General features: G+C 35.7%; 2 protein-coding genes across 5 annotated transcripts in view; both read right to left on the reverse strand.

Moving 5' to 3' along the window:
• The window catches only part of LOC105484412 (vesicle associated membrane protein 4), a 41308-nt gene that overhangs the window by 2304 nt on the left and 24938 nt on the right, over positions 1 to 14066 (reverse strand). For 3 of the 4 annotated variants that reach the window (XM_011745963.3, XM_011745961.3, XM_011745962.3), the window contains exons 5-8: positions 9067 to 9167; positions 8023 to 8102; positions 4076 to 4127; positions 752 to 2241 (exon numbers count right to left, since the gene is read on the reverse strand). In XM_011745963.3, the coding sequence (XP_011744265.1) occupies positions 2213 to 2241; positions 4076 to 4127; positions 8023 to 8102; positions 9067 to 9167 (262 nt within the window). In that variant the 3' untranslated portion in view covers positions 752 to 2212. Of the gene's footprint in view, positions 1 to 751; positions 2242 to 4075; positions 4128 to 8022; positions 8103 to 9066; positions 9168 to 14066 lie in introns of those variants that run through there. The other variant, XR_988907.2, reaches the window with a different exon arrangement.
• On the reverse strand, positions 12426 to 13514 carry LOC105484411 (large ribosomal subunit protein uL11-like). Its single transcript, XM_071075647.1, has one exon. It carries the CDS (start codon positions 13497 to 13499, stop codon positions 12861 to 12863), a length of 639 nt encoding a protein of 212 aa, XP_070931748.1. The 5' UTR covers positions 13500 to 13514; the 3' UTR covers positions 12426 to 12860.

Below are 14066 nucleotides of genomic sequence, written 5' to 3' on the forward strand. Positions count from 1 at the left end.
GACAAACTACAAACCAAGCCATCACTACTACAAAGTTCCATGAGTGATATGTCTGTTACCCATATCCCAGGTAACAATATGTTTAAATTACAAAGACAGTGACATATATATTGTCAAATAAATATTACTTTTACTTATTTAAACTTTAAAAAATTTATAATTTTACTTTTTGTAATTTATTTAAAAGTGGCATACTTTATTAAAAGAAACACTGGAAATATGGATGCTTTTTGAGAAGTAATCTTCATCTTCACTTGTAGATATTATGGAGGAACTGGATTTCTACATCAACTAATGGAAAATTAAAACTTACAAGCCTAGTTCCAATTCAAATAAAGAACATACATACAAATGTTAGGACTGATTCTGTCCATTCAGTTAAAATATTTCCATTTCTGAATTATTAGCTACTGAAATTCTAAAAATGCTCATTTTTCTGGGTATCTTGTTAAAAGATAGATATTATTAGCAGTTCAGACGCTGTTTACATTGACATTTACAAAGAGCATAGAGACCAGAAACAATATGCTATAGTATGTAAGACCTTTATCTCCTCCTTAATGCTCTAAGCAAACTATAAAGTTTAGAAATTCTATTGAGATCTTCTTAGATAACTTGCAGGTGTCTTGAGTGTCTCAGTCTGCTTTCTCTCTTCAAATTTCTTTCCATTCTAAATAACATTTTTTGCCTCCTAGTAATAATCCTGTAGAATTTTAAAAACAGACAAAAAACAAAAAACAAAACACCAAACCCAGATTCTATGCTTTATTCATTTCTCATTAAGATGATCAAAGAAATAAAACTTAAATAAAATAAACATAAAATCATTTTTCCCTATTTAAATACTGGTAATTTCTATTAACCCTATTTTTAATTTAGGGAGTTTTATATTCATATTCTCAAGATATCCAGTGCACAAGTTTCTGCAGAATCACTAATTTTATTATAAAGCTTCCTCTCCCCACACCTTAGGGGACAATATATTTTCACTCTGACTTGTTTAAAAGACACAAGGAGGTTGGCATATTTTAAAGTTAACACATTTTTTTATTATAAAAACAGGCTTAGGTTAATGGTCACTCTCTAGCATCTGGTTACTGACTGACTGATTATCCTGTGTGTGTGTGTGTGTGTGTATATATATATATATATATATATATATATATATATATATATACACCTAGGTTCCTGACTTTCTACTACTCATTATTGTTGGCTGATGCAAAACTTGATTGTGCAACATACATCTCCTCAAGGATGAACGGGAAATGCAAAGATATAAAATTCAAAGTATTAATAGATGGTTTTGCTACTTTTCATACTTTTGGTAAATGAGATAGTTGGAAGTTAGAGGCTATTAACTAAAATAAAATTAAGGAGTAAGTTACCTGTGAATTTCATTTACTCACATTAGGACTGCCTCGTCTCTCTTTATTGGAGTTTAACTGAAAACAGACTGGACCATGACTGGCAGCTATATATTGGTCATTTTCAAATACTCCAATGACACTCTTCAATAACTTTATTATGTCCAGTTTTATGGTGCCATACTGTTTTTTCACACTGTTTAAAAATTTCCATTTCCATAATCCAAACGCCAAAAAAATTACTACACATTCTCTTACACAGTCAAAAATATATTTACTGGAATGTTTTTAGTTATAGTTGAAGGCAACAACATTTACAACATTTAGCTTTTGTTACACCTATAAATATGGAAATTGCTTGCAAAACAACTGTAATATGAAAAGAATGATATTTCTGCAAATATTGACAGAATGGTTATGCATCTCTTTCAGCATATAATTTGGTACTCTACACAGGTTTCCTGACCCCCAGCATGACCCACTCCCTATTGCAATAATGCAAGTCCTTATGCCATTAAATTACTAGTATGAAATATTATCATCAGTGTTTAACTATATACACAAATAATGAACTGGCAAGTATCTCGTTTCAAATTAGATCCTTGAAATATGGAAAAATAGAGGCTAGTTCTCTTTGCCTTAAACATAATTATTAAAAGAACATTTTGTTAGAAGGGGAGAAGATAATTGGACATTCTCAACGTTCCAATTTGAAGTGATACTTGCCTCTTAGTTTCTTGAAAAAGAAGTTTTGAAAGTTATATACACAAAGGTTTCATTTAAATTATGCAGCAATCTTTTATTACTGTCCCAGATCTTGTTTAATGAAGATCTCTGTCATCAAATCAAGTACGGTATTTCATGACTATAAGAACTGTAAGAGAAAACATGAAAAAAGCAATATATCAACATCATATATATATGCCATGTTTGAAGCAATATTCCTAAATGTAGTTGTGTCTACTTTTAGAAATGGGTAATGAGGATTGACTGAACTTTTATCTGAGGTAATAAATAATAAATGGGAAAGGAGAAGCAAAAAATATCATAAAACAACCTAAATGTCTAACATTGGCATCTTAAATAAATAATGGCATAGCCATAGCTTGTATCTGCTGTTAAAATATTACTAAAAATTTTGATAACCTGGGAAAATATTCACAATATATTTATTAGAAAGTATATATAATATAGTCTTAGTTTTTTAAAAAAACATGCTTGTATATTAATAGGAAAAGAGAAGTATATATAATAGTTATATTTGTAGTAGTAGCTATCTCTGTGTTGTAGTTATAGATTATAGTTGAATTTTTCTTTTTGTTTTTAATATTTCACATTTTCCAATTGCCCACCATATATACATGATTAAGTCTTGGTTTTTGAGGTAGTTATTTTCTATAAGGTCACTACATACACAAAATTAGTGAATACTGAACCACTACTGCTAGGGAAGATACAAGGTTAAGTTCCTGTGAGTCTCTGGCTACTAGATTTTTGTCAATCAGTACATAACCTTGTTTTATATGTGTTTCTGTTTAAAGACATTTTATTTAATACGTATGATTGATTCAGTAACACTGAGCTCAAGGCCAGCAGCACTATAACTCATGCCTGAACAAAGTCTGCCTACTGTGTATTTTCTCCAGGAAGACACATCACAGCTCGCTTGTACTGAGCAACACTAGATAGCACTTCAGCACTACGCATGGGGCCGTTTTAAACAGTGAAATCACCAACGAAAAGCACGGCAATGCAGAAAATGTGGTACTAAATAGACTACAAAAAGAACATGTTTATGTTATGAGTGCTGAAATAAAAAGGCAGAAATGGCTTTGTTTAACCTCAGCTAGGGATGTGTGGGTTGGGGGACTTAAATTTTTTGTTACTCTGAACATGTTTGTAAATGACTGTGAAAGCACCATGAGTACTGATTTTGGGGTTACAAATAATTTTACCTGGTAAGTGGATTTGCAAACACAGAATCTATGAATAATGAGGATTGACTGTATTTCTTTGTAATAAAACATTTTTTTCTGTTTAAAAAAATAACAGCATAATAGAATTTTTCAAATGATTATTTTTAGATACTTTCCAAATCTTCATAAAACCTCTGTAACCACAGGTAGAGAGGCCTTGAAGAAAAAGAGATATTTAAAATGATCTGATTTTCAAAAGAATATTAAGGGAAAAAGGAAGGGAAGGAGTCATGCTTTAATGATAGAAATTATGCTCAACTGCAGAACAAAAAAAAAACCAAACAAAAATCATCTGGAGAATGCATTTGGATGTATCCTTCCAAAACAATATTACAAGATGCAAACTGCCATTCCTGAGAGTTAATAATAAATAGAAGAACATGAGTATTTTAGACCTTAGTGTAACAGGAACCAGATTTGGCCTGGAACAAATCACTTAGCCTTGGATTTGGGGGTAAGGGTTGGGGGCAGAACAGGAGTTCCCTTTGAGAATCTGATAAAAGATATAGACTCTCTATAAAAATGTACATATACATAGTCACAAAAAATTTTACATATTACTTAAGAGCATTTTCAGAGATCTATAGATTCTAAGAGCTCCTGAGACAGGTCAGAAGTCATTACTCAATCCTGACTTCAGACATGCTAAGTCAACTGAAAATAAAAAGGGAATTAAAATGAACTCTAAAACAAATTGATACCCTAAGAAGTAATAATCTAATAAATACTTACTGATAATCACTAGCAAAAGGATAGCAGCAACCAAAGCCATGATGGCTTTTATCTACAACACACAAAAGGCCATATAAAGATATTAATATTTGACTCATTAATAAAGTCAAGACTATTTGTTGTTCTATTTACTGCATCATACTAAATCATCTCAATAAATAGGCACATTTCTTGAAATGTCTTCAAATTTTTTCCCATATGAATTTGCTGGCTATTTTTCATTCTTTGGGAAACAATCAGAATTCCCCAAATTTGAGGTGTTTTTCTTTACTGGATTTTGTTGGTCAAAAGCTGTACTGCAGAGAAAACAGTAACAATCAAAGCCTTCATGGGCTTGAACCTCTATGATTTGATGCGCTTATTACTAATGTGAGACCAGAGAAAACATACAGTATTTTAGCAACTCTGTTCAAGTGTCAAGATACGATGAATAACATAGGCCATACAATTCAAATGGTTCAATACATATAAAGTAGCAGTTTATAGCAGTTTTTTTCAAAGTAAATGAGAATTCTGTTAGTTTTTTCTCCCCTTACTTTCTTCTTGGCATTTTTATCTCCATTTTGAGGAATATATTTTAGATTATTTATGAATAGCCTCTTTTTTTTTTTTTTTTTTTTTTTTTTTTTTTTTTTTGAGATGGAGTCTTGCTCTGTCGCCCGGGCTGGAGTGCAGTGGCGCGATCTCAGCTCACTGCAAGCTCCGCCTCCCAGGTTTACGCCATTCTCCTGCCTCAGCCTCCCGAATAGCTGGGACCACAGGCGCCCGCCACCTCGCCCGGCTAGTTTTTTGTATTTTTTAGTAGAGACGGGGTTTCACCGTGTTCGCCAGGATGGTCTCGATCTCCTGACCTCGTGATCCGCCCGTCTCGGCCTCCCAAAGTGCTGGGATTACAGGCTTGAGCCACCGCGCCCGGCCGAATAGCCTCATTTAATAAGCAACTTTGCCTAAGAGCATTCTGTGTCAGTTTTGTAGTTAAGAAACCTTAAGGTCAGTTCTTGGTCAGCTCCTTAATATGTTATAACAAAGGGACCCAAAGAATATATGGAAGATTTGTAATTTGGATACCAGTGCCTATTACAATTATTATGGTAACAAAAAAATGTAGACAGAGAATCAGAATGGATTGGAGATAGGAGCTGTATTTTTAGTAGGTGTCTGGGTCCACATTATACGATAAACTAAAGTACTTTAATCCGTTTTTATTAATCTGAAACATTTCTAAAATAATTTGGAATTTCTACAGTAGTTTTTCAACCTTACCTAAAATGTACATTAATTTGCCGTTAAATGTGTGTTCGGCTTTACTTAAGATTTGAATGAGAACATCAATATCAATTTAAAAACACCTCAATGAATAGTTTTCTTCCTTGGGTTTCTAACACTGGACAGAAAATGTTTACAATTGCAAATGGCAGTATTGTATTCATGCAAGTCCAAAGCTCATGAACAAAAATCTGTGTGGCATTAAACATATAAGAGCTTCACAACCCCCCAGATACATTAAAAGAGGTGTTAGCGATTCTCTTTCCCCACCCATGGATAATTTTATTAATTCATTTATTTTTAAAGCCAGGTATATTGAGATACACTTTACACAGAATAAAACTTATCCTCTAAAAGTACTTTTGATAGGTTTTGACAAATATATCCAGCTGTTAATAGGCATGAGCACCATCAAATATAGGACATTTCCACCACCACCCTCAACAAGTTTCCTCATGACCTGTTGTCAGTCTCCAACCGCACCACATTCCCCTTAGCCACTGGAAACTCCTGATCTGTATTCTGCCCTTATATCCTTTTTCTTAAAACCCTTCTGAAATTACTCATTATGGAAGTCAATCTAGAAAATGGCAGGCACAGGGAGGCTGCCCCAGATGAACAGTAGCACAATGAAGTATTAATGGGGTACAGTAAAATTGAAGGAAGCATTAGAAAATAATAAATGAAGAATACTTGCTACTGTAAATGGTCTTTGTTATGTTATGGAACAATGGTTTTCATTACATGGTCAATGCTATTCATGGTCTCCAGAGGTCCTCAAGGTGATGACTATTTAAAAATATAACTCAATGTTTTTTCCTCCTCAAAAGCACACTATTCCTCTGACCCAAACCCCATAAAGTACAAAGCAAACATTTTTAGAAATGGTTAAAAAAAAAGTTAGGCAAAAGTTAGGCAAAAAGACCATCTTTTTTGTGGATACATGAATGGGGTACATGAGTTTGGGGGGAGAGAAGGGGTGAATGGTTCATAGACTTTTTGTTTTTCCAAATTAGCCCATAGAATAGAAAATGTCTATAGATATAAAAGCTTTAGGCCAGGTGTGGTGGCTCATGCCTGTAATCCAGCACTTTGGGAGGCTGAGGTGGGCAGATTGTTTGAGGCCAGAAGTTCAAGACCAGCCTGGCCAACACAGTGAAACCCCGTCTCTACTAAAAATACAAAAATTAGCCAGGTGTGGTGGCACATGTCTGTAATCCCAGCTACTCGGGAGGCCAAGGCAGGAGAATTGCTTGAACCTGGGCTACTTGTGAGGGTGAGGCATGAGAATCACTTGAACCTGGGAGGCAGAAGTTGCAGTGAGCCGAGATTGCACCACTGCATTTCAGCTTGGGAGACACATCAAGACTGCCTCAAAAAAAAAAAAAAAGACTTTAAAGAAAATAAATTCATTCTTTAAAGAATAAAGTAATTTTGAATAGAAAATTTAAATTCTGAACAAGGGGAGAAATGAAACAGTTTGTTTCTTTCCTCAGTTCCACTTCTGAAAGTAGGACAATTCAATAGGTAGACAGATAAAAATAAATAAATCCAAGGTAACTCTTGGAAAAAATCCTTAGCATATGGCTAAGTCAGGTTTAGAAAGTTATTGCTGGCTGGCACAGTAGCTCATGCCTGTAATTTCAGCACTTTGGGAGGTCGAGGCAGGCGGATCACCTGAGGTCGGGAGTTCGAGACCAGCTTGATCAACATGGAGAAACCCCGTCTCTACTAAAAAAAACAAACAACAACAACAACAAAACCCAAAATTAGCCAGATGTGGTGGTGCAGGCCTGTTAATCCAAGCTACTCGGGAGGCTGAGGCAGGAGAATCGCTTGAACCCTGGAGGTGGAGATTACACTCCAGCCTGGGCAACAAGAGCAAAACTCTATCTCAAAAAAAAAAGAAAGAAAGAAAGAAAAGAAAGTTATTGCTAAACTTGAAAATGAGAGACTAAAAACAGTTCTTGTCTAAATTTTTAACAAAGCCAAAAATTATACCTAGAATCAAAAAAAAAAGATTTGCTTATATAACATGAAAAACATTTTCTGTTAATGATTAGTAGCCACAGTTGATTTAAGAAGTAAATGTATTTCTATACAACGTTTTGGAGGAGTATATTAGCATGTAGTGATTCTCAATGTTTTCCTTGTTAAAAATGTTAAAAATTTCCTTTACTTTTTTTTTTTCTGGAATAATGAGGGAAGTGGAGTTTTTTCTTAACTCCATTTGCCTTAACAGATTCGGATATGTAAGCTGCTGTTATGATTTCCCCTTTCAACTAAAAGTCATCTTTTTCTCTAGCTCTCACTTATTTTTTTGCTATCTCTATATAATGCTAGAGGTTGCTCAAAAAAGTACTAACAGTAAATTTCAAGAAAAAAATGTATATTTGTTACAAGTTAATAAGTCTAGAGGTAGCCAAATATTAATAAAATGTGGATTACACTCATGGAAAAAAATCTATGAAAACATCCTTTTAGGCATACTGATTTATTTAGTTATCCCTATCCCAACAGCAATTAAGTTAACAAGTATTTACTGAATTTCTACCATGTCTCAGGACAGTTATAGGCCCTGTTCTCACAGATGTTATGCTCTAGAGGCCCTTTTTCCTTCATGTGTTTGAATACCACTTCAGATGCTGACCAATCTATCCAGGAGCTTCTGATTTACTTACTTTGCATCCGCGCCACCACATTTGCCTTCGAAGTTGTTTGGATCTGTTGCTAAAAGCTGTTGCATTATCCGATAAGCTTTCTATATCACATAGAGGATGGAGAGAAGGATTAAACGACATAACAGGATTCTTTTATCTAGTCACACAAAGATAAGAAAATATTAATTTCTACTTCTGCAAATTTATTCCCTTTTAAGCATGAAAACAACATTCTCCCTTTTTTCCACCCACAAACTCTGGCATTCTACATTATTAAAAAAACAAAAACAAAAACAAAAAGTAAAAAACAGCTTGCAGATCAGTTTGCTCAATCCTTTTTTATTATAAAATTAAGAAAAGTCTTTTTAGGGCCTTAATGCTTATGAATAAGCTTAAGAATTCTAATAAGAAAATACTCTTTAAAAATTCAAACACTTGGCATACCTCTAGAAAAAAAATTACATGTAGAGAAGTTAGCTTTTTAGAAGATATCAAAAGTGACTGATTTTAAAGGAAAACAATATACATTTTAAAAGTGACTAAGCGAGGTTGTCTTTTTTTTAAGTCTGTCAAAGATTAATCAGGTATTCAGCCATTCACCATTCAAACAATTTTTGAGTGCCAAGTACATGCCAGGTATGGGTATATAGGTTATAGGTATAATGACTGAAAGTAAAGAAAGGTGACTAAGTTACCAAATGAAACATAAAATGAAAATAGCAGATAAGTTTGAAACAAGTGTTGAAAAGTGAGTAGGTCTTTCGGCCCTGAGATCGTGAGAAACACAAAGTTCATCAACATCAAAATGCAAAAGAAAAAATAGCTCTACTCTTCACTCTTCAACAGTGAAATTTTAAATTCTTCATTCTCCACTGAACAATTAAAAAATAATGTAACAATAAGATGACTCAAAGTAAAGGAGTTAAAATTAAACCATTAAAATCATACACTTAAGAACCAAATACCAGTTTCCTAAGCCAAGATTTGTAAATGCTGGCTAGATAAGTAGAAGAAAAAAACTAGCAAACAGATTAGTAATATCAAGAAATACATGAAGATCTGTACCTGATTTGTCCTGTAGTTCATCTAGTCTCTCCCCTCTCTCAATTACCTTTGTAATATTTTCTTGCATGACATCAATAACTTCATCCACTTGATTCTGAACACTAGTTTAAAAAAGTTAAACAATTATTTATCCTTCTTTTGAGAATATTTACAATTTCTGAAATTTCATTAGACATAATAAAGAATAGCAAATTCTCGGAGAATTATTCAACTATTAAATTTAAATTTAGGACTTTATAGCAATGTTCTTCCATTTGTGGGCTTCAGTATTCAGATAATGAAAGACAATTTGATATAAATTAAAGTAATATTTAAAGATAGCTTACTTTTAGCCCTGCTTCTGACTTGCAACCCATAAGCAAGTTAAATGTACTGTCAGCATGCTCATTAAGTGCAGAATTTCAACCACTTCACTAAAAATAATCAGGTTTTCTTTTCAACAGGCTATTGAGGCAGCACAGACACCGCTGCACCCTACTTTTGCTATATATTTCATACACGAAGGCTAACAAAGGAGGTATGTTAACATACTTTTTAACATACCTTTTGCTCAGGTACGGTAAAGGCTTATGAAACATTCCTAGTTTCCAGAATGGAAATGTAGGGCATATTCTAAGAGATACTGATGCTCAATGGGTAGAATTCTTCACTGCTCATCAGATTTTTCTTAAACAGGGTATAAGATAACTGGGGACACCTGGGAATATTTTGAAGAACCCACCAGGAAGCAAAAAGGAAAAAAATTGTTTTCTGTTTTTCGATTGTTTGTTCATCCTTTATATTAGATGATGGGGGTCTGTTTTAACCAAATTTCAGGCTGTTTAGTAAAGACTTAACCTAAACTTAAAATTGTAATAACTGTCCTCAGCTATCCACTCTCATTCAGGAGTTAACTCCAGAGTACACAAACATGGACATGTTTAATCAAGTGTCTTATTCTCCTCTGTGGCTCTAACCACAAGACAAAAAGTTATCTTAAATTACTTTATGAAATAAGTCACAACAATGAAATATTTAAAAGGAGAAATAAAGCAAATCCATGGTCCTCACAACTAAACACTGTTTAAAGTGCACTGGATTACTTACTGCAGACATGTGCTGCATAACATTTTGGTCAATGATAAAGCACATTTACAACAGTGGTCCCATAAGTTATAATACCATATGTTTACTGCATGTTTTCTACGTTTAGATAAGTTTAGACACACAGATACTTACCATTGTGTTATAATTACCTGCAGTATTGAGTGCAGTCACACGCTGTATGGCTTTGTAGCCTAGGAGCTACAGGCCATACCATATAACCTAGGTGTGTAGTAGACTACACTCTGTAGGTTTGTGTAAGTACTCTATGATGTTCACACAATGAAACTGCCTAATGATGCATGTCTCCAAACGTAGCCTGTCATTAAGGGTACATGACGGTTATAAACATTAAATGTATAAATATTTAAATAAATGAAGATACGCAATTGTGTTTCTAGTTGTAAAAGGAAGAAGTGCGTAGGGGGCTTTAACAATTTTTTACAATACATAGATATGGTCTCCGCCCTCTACCCCACACAAGTCCCCAAACTAATGTAGTAAGTGAGGAGTGAGGCACGGTCATGTTTAATTTTGAAAGAGTTCTATCCTTCCCGATCACTGAGCTAGTTCTTTAAAAAATTTGCTATAAAAACAAAATGAAGGCCCATGTAGACATAGGTGGATTCAGAAGTACTCTCAGATTCAAGTAGCAATTACTAAGCTTGATGACAGTAACCTCCATCCCAGGTTAAAAGCATTATGTACACCCACTGATTACCCACACATAAACTTCAAGATTTTTCATAGCATCCCAGAGTTCTGTGCTTCCCACACATTATTCCATTGGAGGATATAAGACTGAAGCTCAACTAAGTTGGGCATGCAGAGTTCTCTTCTGTCCAAACAGATCTGAAAGAACCCCTAAGTCTCTAAGACATCTTGTTGCAACTCCCAATCCCCTAAGTAGAGAGTTGAAGGTGTTCATCCTATTTAAGAACAATGGCACAAATACACAACTAATTAATTTCTTCAACAAATAATGAGAACCTACTACGTACTGTTTTAGGTACTGAGGAAATAACATTGAACAAAATAGACAAGTAATCCCAGCCCTTACGGAACATATGTTCGAACGTACATTGAATGCACTGTATTAACCTTATAGCTGTGAAACAGCATGCTCTACCCCATTACTCTATCTTATTTATAGCATGTAAGCAAATATAAAGTGATAGTAATTGTACCTATTTACTTATTTACATGCTTATTTTCTGCCTCTCCCCACCAGAAGGTAAGCTCAATGAATGCAGTGACCTTGCCTATTTTGTTCACTTTTGTAAGTCCAGTACCTATAGTCATGCATGGGGCACAGTGGCCATTCAACAAGTATTTGCTGAATAAATGAACAATTTGAGTATAAATCCTATAAAGCATATCCAGCTACTTGAGGAGGAGATATAAAGCAGTGAGTGTAGAGACCTCCATTTAACTACAAACAAAAGTAAAGCTACTGTTCATCAAGGATCAATTTTGAAATTCCCAGCTAGTTTTTTTTGTCATATGCAAATGATGATAATTACTGGCTTAAAGTAGGGTGCTATGGCAGGACAGGAATGGACAAAATGTACTAAGGCTCCTACACACGATCAGATTATAGCTATTATGGATATTAATATACATATACTATATACACTTTTAGACGAGATTGGGTACGTTCAGGGTGGTATGGCCGTAGACATATATAGTTTTAAAATGAAAACAAAAAGCTAATAAAATAGTTATGGTCCCAGAATCTCTTTAAAGGCCAGGCCTGGTGATTCACGCCTGTAATCTCAACACTTCCGCAAGGCGGATGGATCCACTGAGCCTGGGAGTTTGAGACCAGACTAGGCAACACAGTGAGCCCCCGTCTTTACAAAAAGATTTAAAAATAAGCTGGTTATGGTGGCATGTGCCTGTGGTCCCAGCCACTTGGGAGGCTGGGGTGGGAGATTTCCTTGAGTCCAGGAGGTTGAGGTGCAGTGAACTGTGACTGCACCACTGCATTTCAGCCTGAGCAACAGAGTGAGACCTGTCTCAAAGGAAACAAACAAACAAAAAAAACCCCCCAACAAAACCCTTTAAGGATAACATTCCATGGATATAGGCAGATTAACTGGGACAGACCCATAAAATTCCAGATTCTTACTACAGTATCATAAACCTACAAGTATTCCCTCAACAACATGGCACACATGTAATAAATCACTATTGATAATGGAAACCCCAAATATTTTAATTTTTCTGCTACATGATTCGTGAGTTATTGCTGCTTTGTCCTTCACACATTACTATCTGCTGGTGTAACACTCTGAATCCAGCTACTGTGTAACCTTCACTCAATGATGAAAAATCTCATGACTGTTTTCTGTGTGTCAGGATATTTCCCCACCCAGAACACAATTTTTGTAGAATAAAGAAAATGATCTACTTATTTACTTTAATATGGAGATAGTTTGGTTTACAAAGCAAGTGAAAACATACTTCCCCACGATCTTTTACATTTTCACAATAGTTATAGTCCTTTGATTTCTATTTGTATTTCACACTGGTCTTGTCCCCATTGTTATACTACAAATGCCTTAAAAACAGAGACTGACCCACTTATCCTTTTATTTCCCAGGTCATGTGAAATGTGGTTGGTACAAGGTAAGCATTTAACAAACATTTTCAAATCTGAGTTAAATTTTTTTTTTTTTTTTTTTTTTAACCAGTTGTCAAATGATCCTTTATTGAAATACTTTCCTTTGTGCTGAACTGGCTGGGCATTCCACAGCACCACTGTTGATGTCATCTATGATGTCATGAGGGTGGCGGCCATCAACATTACAGCCCACAGACTGGGCAGTCCCCAGGATCTCTTTAATGGTTCCAGAGAGTTCTCTGGCTAAGGATCGGTGCCGCATCTGTCGAGCAATGTTGATGATCTCATCAAAAGTGATATTCCCACTGTGTTTAATGTTTTTCTGTTTCTTTCTGTCTCTTGGTGGTTCCTTGAGGGCTTTGATGATCAGGGCAGAGGCAGAAGGCACCACCTCAATCTGGGCCTGTCTGTTCTGAATGGTCAGTTTCACTGTAATCCTCAGGCCCTTCCAGTCACCCGTTGCCTTGGCAATGTCATCACCAACCTTTTTCGGAGACAGACCCAGGGGGCCGATCTTGGGGGCCAGCGCAGAAGTGGCACCGACTTCACCTCCGGTGCACCTCAGGTATACGACTTTGATCTCATTGGGGTCGAACTTCGGCGGCATGGTGGAGGCAGCTGGTGTCGGATGAACCCGGATTCGGGACGACCGAAGAAGGTTGCACCTTCGCCCCCTCCGAGCCGAACGCCGAGAGCTCAAATCTGAGTTAAATATATCATTCATTCAAAAAACATTTATTGAAAAGTTATGGCTAGGTGTGGTGGCTCAGGGCTATAATCCCAGCACTTCAGGAGGCTGAGGCGGGAGGATCGCTTGAGCCCAGGAGTTTGAGACGCCTTGCCAACATGTCAAAACCCTGTCTCTACAAAAAATACAAAATTAGCTGAGCATTGTGGTATGTGCCTGTAGTCTCAGCTACTCAGGAAGCTGAGGTAGGAGGATCCTCCTCCGGGAGGTGGAGGTTGCAGTGAGCCAAGATTGTACTATTGCACTCCAGCCTGGGTGACAAGACTGAGAATGTGTGTCTAAGAATAAAAGAAAGTTATTATTATGCTATTCATCAAGGTTACCATCATGAAGGTTACGAGCCTGGTATTTAGAAAGATTATATTCCAGTAGGGAAAACTGATATCCATGATTATACTACCATGTGTTAAGGGATATAATGGAAGGAAGCCCACAGTATCTGACATGTAGCCTAGATGAATTCAGCCTGGACCAGAGACGACATCAAGACCCCTGTGCTGAGTTTTGAGGAGTCAAGAGTTACTCAGGGAGAGTAAAAGAGGC

The sequence above is a fragment of the Macaca nemestrina genome, chromosome 1 (genome assembly GCF_043159975.1).
Source record: "Macaca nemestrina isolate mMacNem1 chromosome 1, mMacNem.hap1, whole genome shotgun sequence".
Taxonomy (NCBI): Eukaryota; Metazoa; Chordata; class Mammalia; order Primates; family Cercopithecidae; genus Macaca; species Macaca nemestrina.